We start from the raw sequence: 15,549 nt of genomic DNA, 5'->3' as shown, positions 1-15,549 counted from the left end.
ATTTAAGAGTGACATCAGGAGGCATGTATTAATACAACTGGCGACCTGAAACTCAGGTCCCTAAAAGGTTGTTCATCCTCTGGAACCACTTGAATTTTCAGTTCTGGGTAACTAAATTTATTAACTTAAGTTAACAGATCAGGTAGGAAGCAGCAGATAAAAATGAATGTAAATACTGTATATGGCAATAAAATAGTATCAAGGAATGTTAAGGTATAAACCAGCCACAATCTAATTGAATGGTTGAACTGACTCAAGGAGGTGAATGACCTACTCCTCTTCCAAACTGGGGAGGTGCACAAGTTTTTAACCAAGCTGCACAATGGTACTGGATGAGATTTTAGGTCCACACGTACTTATAAATAGTGTGAGACTGATTCTGTGCTATGTGCCTTAGTCTCTACTTCAAAGCATCACTTTATCCAGTTTGGATGCCAGCTGTATGACAATGTAGTAGTGTAGTTTCTCCAGAAATTCATCAGGGCTCTAAGCTAAATTGCAAGAGGAAATTATAAAGACCGGGCTTGTACTCCATAGAATGTAGACAGTTAAGTGATTTGACTGAGGTGTGTAGAACTTTGAAAGGACTTGATATAGGATAGACACATTTTTCACTGTAGGGGGTCTGTGATGAAGTCATGCAGGAGGAAATAAACATACAACACAAATGCTAATTTGTGTGGAACTCTCTCTGGTAAGAAAGCAGTAAATACTGGCTCAATGATCATTTTAATTCTGAGATCCATTTTTTGGTAGCCAAGAGATATGGAGCCAAGGTTGGCATTTGGAGTAGGATTGACTTTGATTTCTCTGATTAGTGGAATAGTCTTGAGGAACTAAATGGTTCCTGCCATTCCTAAATATCTAAGTCAGATGACTGATTTCAGGACGGCTGGGCGTTGTTTTGGTTCTTGAGGGAGTAGGATGACACAGGCCAGAATAATTTCCCATAGCATCTGGCTGACAGAACACTTCTTGTCTCATTTGTCTGAACTAAGCTGAAGCCCTGTGCCAGTAGGTAGAAGGCAAGAGGTCTGATCCATTGTACAACCTATGTCCAATTAATGCCAAAGACTTATGTCACATTCCTAATTCTGTATCAGCGTTTGTGAAGGGAAAAGGGCTTCCTGTTCTCAGTCTAGACATCATGGGTATAGTATGCTTTTTAAAAAGTGAAGGATTGAGTCATAATCCCCTACTCTTACTTGCTCGAGCATAGAAGAACCTCTCGGCAATTTATTCCTTCCCTCCTCTTCTTCGAGGAGATGTCATTTAGTGGATGGGGATGAAGTATCATGTCTTTGGGAAGCTGCCCTGGAATTGCAAAAAAGTTCTGGAGCTCTAAGTAAGATGCTAGCTGTGACTCTTGTGCCTGAGTCAAAAGGTGGTGGATTCAAGTCCCATACAAGAGGATTCTGCACAAAATCTAGGCTGAGACTCCAGTGCAGTATTGAGGGAACGATGTGCTGCGAGAGGTGCCATCTTTGAGATGGTTGATAAGCTGTAGCTCTGGTTATCCTCTCATCTGGATGCAAAAGACCCCATGGGTATTAGTCCAAAGAAAAGTAGTGAAATTTTCCCTGATACCCTGGTCAATACTTACCTCTCAATCAACATCATTCAAAGTTAAGTTGCTGACGTTGGACCTCTCCTTTAGCTGCCTTTGACTTTGCCCCCTTTTATGTTCTAGCACTTTGACTTTCCACTGCCGAATCCACTTCGAATTTTGGAAACGCTAGTGGTTCCAGGTCAGGAGTATCCAATGGTGTGTGTTGGGGTCAGCACAAAACATTCCTCCGGCAAGGCTGTAGAGTTCCAGACAATAAATCTCAATTCTTCCTCATCCTGGTTCACAGATTTGGGAACAGGTGAGTTACTGTTACAAGTACTAAGAAAAAAATGTCAAGTTCCATCTCTACACATCAAGGCCCAGAGCATGTGCCTACGGCATTTTCTGATACACTAGGTGCAATATATTTATCTCCTTCCTAGTAGGAAGGATGTTGTGAAACTTGAAAAGATTTACAAGGATATTGCTAGGTTTGGAGGGTTTGAGCTATAGGGAGGGGCTATTTTCCCTGGAGCATCGGAGGCTGAAGCATGACCTTGTAGAAGTTTGTAAAATCATGAGGGGCTTGGATAGGGTAAATAGACAAGATCTTTTCCCCAGGGTGGGGGAATCCAAAACTAGAGAGCATAGGTTTATGGTGAGAGGGGAAAGATTTAAAAGGGACCTAAGGGGCAACCTTTTCATGCAGAGGTTGGTGTGTGTATGGAATGACCTGCCAGAAGAAGTGGTGGAGGCTGGAAAACGACAACATTTAAAAGTTATCTAGATGGGTATATGAATAGGAAGGGTTCAGAGGGATATGGGCCAAATTCTGGCTAATGGGACTAGATTAATTTATGATATCTGGTCAGCATGGATGATTTGGACCAAAGGGTCTGTTTCCTTGCTGTAAACCTCTTTGCTTTCTGATTCTATGACACCTGAAGACTCTGCGCTTGCTAAATGTAGTAGCCGACTTGTTTTTATGCTGGCTATCCAAACGTCATTAGTTGAAAATCCACAGCATGACCGGTGCTCCATAAATCTAGTTGTCTCTTGCTTAGCTAATACAGATAATAACCATGTGTGACATCATGAGTGTTTGCTGTGGATTCTGTGTGATATTCCTATTCACAGTGTTATTGCATCGAACTTCATGATATCATGGGGAGAATTTCTGCTCAAGTGCCCAAGGTGGTAAATCTATTTCTGTGAAAAAAGCGATCTTTTGAAGGCTGCAAAAGTAAAAATACCCATAAGAGAAAACAATCAAGGGAAACTAACAAAAATACATAATAGTATTGGTCTAGGTGTGCATTTCGCACTCCAGTCCTTCTGATTCTCAGTAGTCTTGGAAGCTCTCAAGTACACTGGTGGATGCTGCCTGTTCCTTCTTCAGAGTCACCCAGACACAGACAAGATTGTAGAAGACATGCAGGAATCCAGAACAAGCCCCCCATGTGAACCCATTTTGGCCACGGTCCGCATCCTTGGTATATGGGTCTCTCTTGGCTCAGAACAGCTTGAAGTTGACAGCAAATATTGCCTCATCAGTGTTTCACACACTCTGAGAACAAATTTCCCATCATAATATAATTATTCACTGACTCCAAGGGAAGAAAACGTTTGTTGAGTTTCAACATCTGGGTATTAGTTGTTGTTCGGCTAACTGCACCTTCAATGGAGATGTGAATCTCTTTATTTTAAACAGTGTAACTAATGCCAGCAATTAAATTGCAAAGAAAGATTAGGGTGAATACTTGTCTTCATCTTCTTGGTATTAATTTGGCAGAGCACATGCCTGTGACAGATCTTGGACAGGCTTCATTCCAGTGAAATCTTTGAAAGCCCACCAGGCTCTGTGTTAGATTAAACAGTAGGCATTAAAAATCCGGCCCTTGGTCTGCCAACCTGGTGCTCCCAGATGAGTCCTTTCACCTGTTTCTACTATGAACTGTGACAGCATCGTGTTTATTGTTTCCAAATCCATTTCTATAGCTAGATGGATAAGCGTAGGAAGACCAACAACTGTAAGCTCCCCTCCAAGTCATATACCATCCAGACCTAGAGATATATCATCATTCCTTCACTGTCACATGATCAAAATCTTGGAATTTTTCCCTAACAGCACTGTGAATGCACAAACACTACATAAACAGCAGTGGTTCAAGAAGGGAGTTCACCACAACTTTGTTTAGAGATGGACAATAAATGCTAGCCTAGAATGTGATGGACACTTGTTGTGAATTTAAAAACGTATCTTTTTAAAATAACTTAAGATAGCTTTACGGGGAATGATGCTGAGGTAAGGTTGAAGAGACAATCCTTTTGCTTTTTGGATATTTCTTCGAATGTAAATCAGTTGAAGTAACACTAAGGTTTCTCACTGTAGCATCTCTGCAGGAGGAGTTTGTTCACGTGAGTCAACTGGACGACGACTTGGTACTTGTGTGTATCGGCCGTAAGTATAAACACCTGCACTTGCTCGATTCAGTTTGAGGGCTGTCTGTGGTTACCAGAATAGATCAATATTTCATGAACAACAGGAAGTAGGGAGATAGCCAATTTCAAGCAGCTCACTTGGATAGATATACCAGCCAATTTCAAGCAGCTCACTTGGATAGATATACCAACTGGATGTAAATATTGATATTACAATTATCTGTCTGTACATAGCAACCAGCCAATTTTAATTCCAGAGGACAGGTAGAAAATGAGCAGCTAATCTACCAGCTTTACGCCTGGGTGTTTAGCATGTCTAGCCCATTGAGTTTGTGGCTTATTTGGTACTTCTAGCAATTTGGTTCAAGCTACAAGCCTCTCAGTGGGTGAGTCCCTACAGGTCCCTTGAAGGATCACTCCATGCAGTGCGACTGGCCAACCCCTCCAAGGGAGACCTCCACAGTCCCCTTTGGAGAGTGACTCTCCGCAGGCCCCTCAGAGGGAGACTCTCAGCAGACCCTACTGAGAGAATTTTGTAGGCTTGTGTGAGGGAGACTCTCCACAGCTTGCAGTGAGGGAAGAATTTAACAAACAAATCCCTCTGCTAGAGGGTGAACTGTTAAATAGCTCCCTGTCACATTTAAGAAATCAGGATGGTGATGGGGTCAAGGAGGGCTGGCTTTACTGTCAGCAACTGCCATTTTTCCTGGAATTTTGCACCAGAAATGACAGCAGCCAGTAAAAGTGCTAACCAAATATGGGCGGACATATTTAAAGTGGGCAACGATAGTATGACATCACATCACTTTTTTTATCATCACCATAGCAACTGTGGGTCTTCGTAACTGCAGCATCTTAGTGGTGCACAAAGGCTAACAGGAGATAGTTCACATTTTAAATGTTAAATTTCTCTCCCCTCCTCACAAAGTGTCAGCCACCATAGAATTGTAAATTTTATCATCACAGGCATCCTCCCATGTCTATCTCTGCTAGTCTGGCCAAACTCTACCTCAGGCTCCCAGAAGCTGTAGAACCTGAGATAGACTTACAGCATAGCAATGAGGCTGACCCCAGGACAGATGGAGTAGTCACTGTAGGATCAATCAAGCAGATAGATGTACCCCCTTCTACCTATCCAACCTCAGAGTCAGATGCCAGAATTTCACTAAGCAAGAACTGGGCCTTCTCAATTAATTTAAGAAGCTTATTTTCTTTCAACAGAAAATATAAAAATTGTAAATATTCACGGATACCTCAAGTTGAATAAGGAGCTGGTCCCAGAGGTGATGTTTGATGTCCCAGTGGAATCAGTTGGTAAGGAGTTACAAGTTATTTGAGATTTGACTGCTTTAGCTTTTATAAGTTTGTGCTTTTCAGGATTAGTTTTGAGGAAATGCGAGTGCTTGAAAATGGAGATTTTCCACCTTGGATACCAAGTATATCAATGCATGAGTTAAATACAATGTAAAGCTTCCCTTATACGCTATCCCACTTAATACTCAGGGGCAATGGTCCCTTCAACTTTGTTGTGCACTGCCTATTTACTTCTGTGCGTAGTACCTTCACATTGTGTAATTATACAGAGTACATTGTCTTAAAGTGAACAAGGTTGTGAGTGACCTGCATAATACTTTCATTGTTGTTGCACAGATGCAGCTTACAGGAAATATTGCTTTCAGATACACATTAAAAGTCTTAGCAGTGGTGCCCTGAAAATTTTCCATTATAAATTATTTTACCCCATCAAGCACAGATGTTGGAACTTATAATATTAATAATTAAATATAGAGTTAGAATGGATGAGTTTAAACGTAGTACTAAAATATTAAACAGTTTTACACATAGTCTATGCATCCTTTAAATGTAGCATTTACTTCTACTATAACAATTTCCCAGCCACACTTAAATTGCCTCCATTGCTCTAATTTGGTCCCACAGTAAGTAATTGAGGTTAAAAGTATTGATACAGTGAGAAGAAATTAGGTAAGAAGTAGAAAGATATGAGAGGAGATTCACGTGGACCATAAGCATCAACATGCTAGTTGGGCTGAAGGACCTGTGTCTGTGATGTAAATTTTATGCAGCTCACAGTGAGTAGTACCACACATAATCTGTAAGTATTTATACTGTATGTGCTTTCTTTTCCCTCATCCAGTCTGCTTCTCTGACAGCGTCCTGGGATTTTGGAAACATGGGATGCAGCGGAAGAGTTTCAGATCCTGTGAAGTAAGTACAGTTCTGTTTCAATTGCTAAGCAACATGTGGATCACAAGGGAGAATGGAAGACATTCGCTTAATGGAAACTGATTCTCAATGTTAGAGCCTGCAAAGGACTTAATTGGGAGGCAATTTTTAGAAGTGTGGTGCACAAAAGGAGACCATCATGCCTGTGCAAGTTCTTTGACAAAAGCTTCCAATCTGATCTAAACAGTGAGCTTATTTTACAGTGAATACAACATAGGGATCTTTCTAATTTATTCCATTCTTCCACCTTATCCCTATATCTCTTTGTACCTATAAATCAAATAATCTCAGTCTTGAATATACTCAGCAATTGAGCATCCACAGCCCTTGAAAGTAACGAATTCCAAATATGAATTAGCATTCTCCATAATTCAGTCCAAAATGGCTTACTCCTTATTCTTAGACTGTGACTTCTAGCTGTATATCAGCCAGGAGAAACAGCCTCCCCGCATTTAGCTTATCAAGCTTCTAAAGAATTTTATACATTTTATTCTTCATAATGTCATAGAATATAGGGCCATTCTAGTCAATCTCTTCTCATAGAACAACGCTTTGATTCAATGAATCAATGTACTGTCCTTAAAACGAATATATCCTTCCTTGGGGAAGAGAACCAAAACTGTGTACGTAGAACTCGAAACATGGGACAGCAGAAGAATCACACTAGACTTGAAATATTAACACAGCTTTTCTCTTCACAGATGCTGGCAGATCTGCTGCGTAGTTCCAACATATTCTGTTTTTAGTCAAAAGATGTGCTCAGTGTCACAAAGTTTTCATCACTTGAGCAGAACAGCTGGAGTACTTGAGGGAGAATTTGGCTACTTGTGTGGACTGCTGGCCCTGTGCTCACCTGCTTGCACCATTCTGCGAGGCAAGGGCATGCCTTGTAATGCCAGCCTTTTAAAATCAACCTCCAGAACTGGTTTCTGTCTTCTTCCAGCTCCCACATCCCCTCAATGGACGCCAAACTTAATTTCAGGCCAACACTCCATTCACGTTCCCAATTGCTTGCTATGTCTGCATATTAAATTTCAATGGTTTGTGTACAAGGTCCAAATCCCTTTGAACAACAAAATGTAATCATTTTTCACCATTAGAAGACGTTTTGTCTTTTTCTTAATTTTCATTATCAATGTGGATAATTTCACATTTCCCCACATTACTCTATTTTCCACAATTCTAATTGATAATACCTTTTGAAATCTTTTAATGAGTTTTTTAAAGAAAAAGTTAACCAACTATATATTTACATGAAACTGAGGAAGTAGAAATAGGAATAGGCGCTCAATCCAGACAAGGTGACTTAAAGTACTGATATTGGGAAGTGCTTCTTCACATAAAGAGATTAGGATGTGAAAGAAATTTCCAGGTACAGGTTTGAAGAAAAAAAATTACTGCAAAAATTGAAGAATGCTTTGTGATAGGGGAAGTCTTAGTAAGTGTGAAGGAGCTTAAAGGTTATGCACACATGTTGATTACATTAGGCTGGAATTCTGTTGAGCTATTTTCCCTAATCAACCTGTTCAGAGATGTTACCCCCTGGAGCACTTGAACCTGAGTCTCTTGGTCCAGGGGTAGGTACATTACCACTGCATCACAAGAGGAACCTTGGAATTCTTGGGGGTGGCTCAGTGGTTAGCACTGCAGCCTCACAGCACCAGGGCCCCAGGTTCGATTCCAGCCTCGGGCAACTGTCTGTGTGGAGTCTGCACATTCTCCCCGTGTCTACATGGGTTTCCTCCGGGTGCTCCGCTTTCCTTCCACAGTCCAAAGATGTGCAGGTTAGGTGGATTGGCCATGCTAAATTGCCCATTGTGTTCAGGGGTGTGTGGGTTTTAGGGATTGGGTCTGGGTGGGATGCTTTAAGGGATGGTATGGACTTGTTGGGCCAAAGGGTCTGTCTCCACACTGTAGGGAATCTAATCTGTTGATCAAAGGAGATTAACAGTGAAAAACTGCAATGTTTAAAGATGATCAATGAATTTCATAATTAAGACTAAGAGAAACCATTTCATGCAATGAGGGAGTCCAAAACAAGGGGATATAAATTTAGGATTAGACCTTGGTCATTCAGAATGGTATCAGAAAGCAATTCTTCATACAAAATATTGATGAAATATGAATTCCGTCCTCAAAAGTGCTGTTGACGCTAGGGAAGTGTTTAAAGATTAAAACTGAAATTCATAGATTATTTTAGGTGGGGTAATGTGAGATATAGAATCAAGTGTAGTAAATGGAGTTGGGGTACAAATCAGCCATATTCTCATTGAATAGTGGAATAGGCTGAAAGTCCTCCTTCAGTTCCAGTGAAGTCCAGCTCCGTAGAAGGGAGGCAAGGTAGCAGATAAACCTCCGTTTTACCATTTACACTTTTGGTGCTATGGATTTTACCAGGGCCAGACAATTATTTGTTCTGTATGTTCATAGAAGTTTGTGTGGAAGCTTCTTGTTCATCAAGAGCTTTGTCATTTGTGAGTGTTTGCTATCGAAACAAACGAGGTTTCACCTTCCAGTTTTCACTCATTTAGAATTTTATGATTTGAAAGTCTAGTGAGCATGAGCACTCACAGAAGGAAATCCAGCTAAGACATTTATGTCACCATCCGTAATCAGGTGTATTCACTGACATAAAATCATGTACAGATTCAGTGTATGAACACAGGCTGTTTAGTCATAACAAACTGTCACAGCAGAAGAGACAAGTCAATTGTGAGGGACAGTGGTGTGGTGAGGATGGGGGAGAAGTTGGACCAGCAGTGGGAGAGGCTGTGGATATGGGGAAAGAAAGGTTTGAAGAAATGAACTGGAAAGAAGAGAGCAATGAATGCAGAGAAGGTGGGGTGAATAGAGGATATCTGGAAAAAAGGCAAATTGAATGGACAGGATGAGAGTTGGGTAGCAAGAGGATGGGTGGAGCATGAGTCAGAAATAGGCTAGGGAGATGACTGGCTAGAGAGAGAGGTACAGGGGAGACAGTTGGGTGGAGAGAAGAACAGGGAGTGTATAGATCAGGGGAGAGTATCAGGTGAAGAGAGGTGAATGGAGTTGATAACACAAGTATTAATTAATAGTATTATTTGTGATTTGATAATATTCAGTTCTGTTCAGAAATTATTCAGTTCAGAAATGATCAGAAAAATGACTCAAGCAATATTCCTATTTATTTACAGATTTTTGAGGAGAAAACAGAACACAGTCGACTTTATCGTTTTTTGGGAGCTGACAGGTAAGAATCTCCAAAAGTAGTCATGTCATGCACTGAATCACATTACTTTGCTATGTGACCTTTGGAAAACCTTGATTTTATGGACCTTGTCATTTCTGTAATTCCAGATAAAACAGCCCTTGGGGCCATCCAGATAGAACCAACCTAAGCCATAAGACAGTTTGATAAACTGTTGTATTCCTGTAGCAGTTGGCAAAGGTTGAGGGTGCTTAATCTGTATCATAGATCACTAAAACTGCAACCAGAAGGGTCTAGGCCCAAAATGTCAGCTTTTGTGCTGCTAAGTCTGCTGTGTTTATCCAGGTCCACACTTTGTTTCAGAGAACAGCTCATTTGGTTTAAAAATTGTATATTGTGGAAATGAATAAATAGCAAGTATCTTGATCCAACAGATCCTGTCGGATGGGAGAGAATAGGAGGGAATGTGAAGCATTTTAATTGATTGGGATTCTGTGGGACTAAATGAGATGAGATTTGGCTTATTTTGGGATCCTGTACAATGCAATTAATGGGTAACAGTTCAATCCATCTAGAATTTTGTACATCAGGATTCTGTACAAAGGGAATAAATAGGGAAGGGGAGGGCAATTAAAATTCAATGCATTGCAGGGAATGAATAGAGAAGCACTGAATTTCCAGATAACTAATCAGATTTGCTGGTGGTCCAATAGTTTCCTAGAACCCACTGTTCATGTTAGCACATGAAGAACAATAACTTGGGGTATGTATAAGTGGATGCCAAAATGGAATGAATGTACCTGAAACCTTCTAGAAGTGATGTGGGGCAAGCATCAGATTTTGGGGAGGTCTGGAGCTTAGCACACTCAAAAATATTTCAATTAAGTGGCTAACATCACAGTCAGTTTTAGCTATTAGGAGGATCTCTTTCAAGGGAAAGTAACATCTTGACATTGTTATGTTGTGTCTTTTTTTAAAGCTGCAGACTGGTGGTCTTTGAAACTAAACTGGCCGATGACCCCACCTCCCACAGCAACCTCTATATCATGCAAGTGCCAGAGAATCCCTTATGCAGGATGGGAGGCGTACAGTCAGATGGGGCCACAGCCTGGCAGTGAAACCGTTCCCATGGGCAAAACAGGAGCTTTGTCAGCAGGACAAGGCTTAAAAGAGGGGATATTTAATATTATTGACCTCTCTGCATAAAATGTTGGGTGTGGGTGTGGTCCTTGACTGCTGAATCTGGATTACACTTTTGGAATGTGTGTCCTTGTATTATAGTAACATCTACTAATTCAACAGCATGTAAAGTTTGAATGACGAATATTCTAAAGTAGAATTGAGAATTGAATGAATTAATTGATGGTATTCTATAAATAAATAAATTTATTTGACATGATACAGTATGCCTTTCTTCTGTGCTTTGACTTCAATCTACGGTTTAGTCAGTTGCGCCAGAGAGTGCATACAATCAATTAAACAGACATACCCAATGCATTAGGATATGCCAATCAGAAAGGCACGCCCAATACACACCACAATCAACAATTCTTTTCCCGAACCTGACCATTTTCAACAATTAGGTTGAACTATTACTTGACTACTAGGTGTATTTGCTGTTCACATCCTCCCTACTTCTAAGTCTGCTTACATTTGCCTTGACCTCCACCTCACCTCATCTGCTGCTGAAAATCTTGTCCTTGCCTTTATGACCTTCAGATTGGACTAATCCAATACTTTCTTGGTCAGCCTCTGGCCGCTTGAACTTCAGCTGGTAGTGGCGTCAGTCAATGTAGGTGTACCTGTGCTGGATTCAGATTCCTGCTTCACTGAAACAGGAACGTTTTGGGAAATATCAGAATGGATGTTCATTTGTTGTGTAAATGAGTGAATAGAATTTGTTAGTGTTTGTGAGCAATCTACTAATCGATTATTTCATCCAGTTTACAATACTTATCAACTGATTGAGTGTACGAAAGGAAAACAGAGGGCCAAATACTTAAAAGCAGCCTCACACTGGGAATCTGATAGGGGTAAGATTCTTAAGTGGAACAGCCATTCACAGTAAGCAGCCTTATTATTATGTGAAAAACAGAGACCCAGGATGAGAGATAATGGGAACTGCAGATGCTGGAGATTGGGTCTAGGCCCGAAACGTCAGCTTTTGTGCTCCTGAGATGCTGCTTGGCCTGCTGTGTTCATCCAGCCTCACATTTTATTACCCAGGATGAGTTTGTCTACAGTTCTTCTTAGGCGTCCCTCAGAATCGAGGAAAAACATGTTTCAATTCCAATTAGATTAATGCCAAGACAGCTGATACCATCTACAGACTCTCCAAAGCTGCAGAACGGTTGGTGTTTAAAAGGTTGGGAAGGTAAGTTGTTTGGAGGTTAGTGAGCTGTGTTAGACACGTCAGCTTCACCTCTGCACATTTCGGACGCACAGTGCCTGTCTGGGCGAACCTTCTCGGTTTTGGAATTTCCATAAGGCCAATTTGCTGAAACAACTCAACGGGTGAGCTTTTCTACCTTCAGTCGCATTTTGAGTAGTTAACCAGTTCAATCCTTTTCCTAACGGCTCAGTCTCAGATAAGCCAATTCCCTGTCTCTTGTTTCAGGGATAGCAGGAACTGCAGATGCGGGAGAATCTGTGATAACAAGGTGTAGAGCTGGATGAACGGAGCAGGACAGCTGAGCTTGGGTTTCAGCTGTCCTGCTCCTCTGATGCTGCTTGGCTTGCTGTGTTCATCCAGCTCGGCACTTTGTTATCCCCGTCTCTTGCCCTCAGATCATTTCTGACCCCCTGCCCTTTGTTCCTGGGTAGATCCTACTTTGCCGCGCGCCCGTTGGTTCCAGGTAAACCTTGTCCTCCCGTCGTTCCATAGATTATTTTCTACTCCCTGAATTTTGCATGTTAAAATGTAACGAATTTAAGTCACCTATCAACGCCCAGAGTTAGTCGCATGTGCCCACAACTTCCAATGGTGACAAATGGAGGCGGGACTTAGACTGGCGCAGGACGCACGTGATCGTGATGGGGTTCGGAGAGGTGGAGCTATAGGGCTACGGTGACAGCTAATTGGAGGGCCTGGGGAAAGAACAGGAGAGTGGAGTGAGGGTGAACAAACGGAGGTGGGGTACGCTAGCCAAGCGATCGTTAAAACCTGTTGACTTACCTTTCAAGGGAGAGACAGACAGCAATAGATGCAAAAGCAACAGAGTAAAAGAGACGCAGAGAGAGAGAAAAAGACGGGCAAGAGAGGAAGACGAGGAACCAGGAGAGTAACAAAAGGAGAATGGAAATACAGCAACAGAGAATAGAGAAAGGCGGATCGACAGGGAGAAAACGCTAGAGAGCAACTATCATTACTGGAAGTCAGTGAGGTAGCGCTCGATAAACATTTAAAAAAATTGAATTTTAAACATTTTGAGCTAAAAATCAGAAAAAGCAGAAAAGGCAAATTTATAGCCTTTGCTTTGGAGATTCTGGCATTTGAGAAGCTAGGACTCCGTCAGCGAGATGGAGAAGTATGAGAAGCTGGGTAAAATCGGGGAGGGTTCCTACGGGGTGGTGTTCAGATGCAGGAACAAGGACACGGGTCAGATTGTGGCCATCAAGAAGTTTGTGGAGTCGGAAGACGATCCTTTGATAAGGAAGATTGCATTGAGAGAAATCCGTATGTTAAAGGTAAGGTTGCGTTCACTGCTATATTTAGTTGGTTTCCAGAGAGAGATTGAGAATTTGTTCTTCCGGAAAGGACTCTCTCCTAAATCCTGTTCACACAGCATACTTGTACTCGGCGATCTGCACTGACTGGTCCCTGGACTAACAAAAACGCAATTTTAAAATTCTCATTCTCCTGCTCAAATGCTCCCTCTGTTGCACCCTCCCAATGTGTGTAATGTTGCGTGACATTCCCAGAACCGTCTTCCTACAGTTCTGAATTATTTCCTAAATTGGAACACTACACTTCAAAAAAGTACTTCAGTGGCTGTGAAGGGTTTTTAAACAGGCGCCTGGTGGTCTGAAATGTACGACTTTTCCTTAAGTCTTTCTTGTAAGAAAAAAACACTCCTTTTGCTCCACCACTGCCTTCGGCTACTGAGGCTCTTCTGGAAGTCCCTCCCAAAACGTTTGTGACTCCTTAACATTTACACTTTCAACCAAGTTTCTGGATACCTGTCCCAATGTCTCCTTTATCTCAGTGTCAGGATTTGTATAATTTACGGAAAAAGTTTGAAGGTTTATAAAAAGGAGTTGAATTTGCAACACTTTATGATTAGTGAAGCTTTTGTGTAGTTGTTTGTAAGTAGGAAATGGGGTAGTCAATTTGTGTAAAACTAGATCACACTAACAGTAAGTAAATGTGCGATTGTGCACACATGATTTTGGACTGAGGGATCAGCATTAGTAACAACAATGGGGAGGCCTGTTTTTCAGTAGTTTCTTAAAATATGGGTAGTAGAGCCTCAGCTGAATGTTTCGTAAGTGTGTTATAAGTGCAGTGCATCCCATTGCTTTTCTATTACCTTTGCATTGAAGAATGTGAAATGACTTCGCTAAAACAAATGGATTGTATCATTGGGATTACAAGAATGTGTCATCATCAATCACCCTAGTTTCCTGGGAGAGTAAGGGAGGCCAGCCCAGGGGCAGTCAATAGTTGCAATCAGGTGGAATGTATCCATCATCCTGCTGAAGTTCCCTCACTTTTCTAACTAATGCTCCCCACTTGCCCATTTCAATTTGTTGTCTCTGTAAGTTAGAGAGTTGTACTTTGTGCACCTATTAACTTAAAGTGACAGCTGTGGGTCAGCATACAGAATGTTGTGTGTTGTTCACTGCTTCCAGGAAACACTTAAGCAAAATCTAGGCAAACATGATGCAGGACTGAGGGAGCATCATAATGTCAGACGTGCTATTTTACTGATGCTACTGTTGCTCTACAGGATCTAAAAGAATCTGCAACATCATTTCAAAGGTGACCAAGGGAATTCTCCCTGAAATCCTAGACAACGTTTATCATTCAACAAGTGACATAAAAACAGACAATCTGGTCATTCACTCATTCATTCGGTGTAAAACCATTGAGGCATACTGAGATCAGGAAAGAATCTGTACAAATGCAGTGTTTCAATTAATTCTGTGATGTCTTTTTTTGTTTCCTGTAATGTCTTGGCTTACTGTGGTAAGGAGTTCGTAATGAACTGATCCTCTGCTTCAGGAAATTTGAACAAATGGTGTAAACTGAAGTATGACCAAGTTTTCAATTTGTGCCAAGCGGGTCTAAAATTGTCACACAATTCTAAACTCGGGAATACAGTGAGCCTTTGGTGATCTTTGAATCTCTACTGAGTTGCCAAGTACTAGGCATGTACCAACTCTAATCTGCCACAATCAGAACTAATTGATCAAGCCACGCATTCTTCCTTACATTAGACGAGATATCACCCGAACCCCTCACCATTGGTCAAACCAGCAAAGAGAACGTATTTCCACCAAAGCCTGTGATACATCCTTTCCAAAGAATGCTCACGTTAATATTTTCCTCAAAGACAAAAATACAAAAATTAGATGTATAAAGAAAATCATTTTTATTCAACGTCTTCGGACTTGTTTTGACACATCGCCACAGAAGATTGGAGTGTTTTCTAACTGTGCAAATCACTGATCAGAACATTGAGCATAGGAGTTGGGACGCCATATTGCAGCTACTGTAGGACATTGGTGAGGCCACATTTAGAATACTACATACCATTCTGGTTGCTATTCTATAGGAAAGACGTTATTAAATTTGAGAGGGTACAGAAAAGATTTACAAGAATGTTGCCAGGATGGGAAGATTTGAGTTAAAGGGAGAAGCTGGGACTATTTTCCCTGGAGGGTTGGAGGCTGATGAGTGACCTTATAGAGATTTATAAAATCATGAGGGACATAGATAAGCTGAACAGCCAAGGCTTGTACCCATGGTGGGCAAGTCCAAAACTAGAAAGCATAGGTTTGAGGTGAGAGGGTAAGGATTTAAAAATGACCTGAGGTGTAACTTTATCATACATAGGGTGGTGTGTGTGTGGAATGAGCTGGCAGAGAAAGCAGTAGCAGTGAGTACAATTACAACAATTAAAAG

The 15,549-nt window shown here is 41.2% G+C and overlaps 2 protein-coding genes across 5 annotated transcripts in view; both read left to right on the top strand.

Annotated features, from left to right (window-relative positions):
• LOC125447837 (mitogen-activated protein kinase kinase kinase kinase 5-like) overlaps nt 1-10,803 on the top strand; it is a 119,403-nt gene extending 108,600 nt beyond the window's left edge. For all 3 annotated transcript variants that reach the window (XM_048522611.2, XM_048522612.2, XM_048522610.2), the window contains 6 exons: nt 1,691-1,868; nt 3,942-4,010; nt 5,213-5,305; nt 6,147-6,217; nt 9,409-9,464; nt 10,402-10,803. In XM_048522611.2, the coding sequence (XP_048378568.1) occupies nt 1,691-1,868; nt 3,942-4,010; nt 5,213-5,305; nt 6,147-6,217; nt 9,409-9,464; nt 10,402-10,540 (606 nt within the window). In that variant the 3' untranslated portion in view covers nt 10,541-10,803. The remainder of the gene's footprint in view (nt 1-1,690; nt 1,869-3,941; nt 4,011-5,212; nt 5,306-6,146; nt 6,218-9,408; nt 9,465-10,401) is intronic.
• Nucleotides 10,804-12,482: 1,679 nt separating this feature from the next.
• Nucleotides 12,483-15,549, top strand: part of LOC125447767 (cyclin-dependent kinase-like 1) — a 78,188-nt gene continuing 75,121 nt past the window's right edge. For both annotated transcript variants that reach the window (XM_048522462.2, XM_048522461.2), the window contains exon 1: nt 12,483-13,109. In XM_048522462.2, the coding sequence (XP_048378419.2) occupies nt 12,942-13,109 (168 nt within the window). In that variant the 5' untranslated portion in view covers nt 12,483-12,941. The remainder of the gene's footprint in view (nt 13,110-15,549) is intronic.

The sequence above is a fragment of the Stegostoma tigrinum genome, chromosome 39 (genome assembly GCF_030684315.1).
Source record: "Stegostoma tigrinum isolate sSteTig4 chromosome 39, sSteTig4.hap1, whole genome shotgun sequence".
Taxonomy (NCBI): Eukaryota; Metazoa; Chordata; class Chondrichthyes; order Orectolobiformes; family Stegostomatidae; genus Stegostoma; species Stegostoma tigrinum.
The sequence above is the reverse complement of the archived record's forward strand: the minus strand, read 5'-3'. Positions and strand labels throughout refer to the sequence as shown.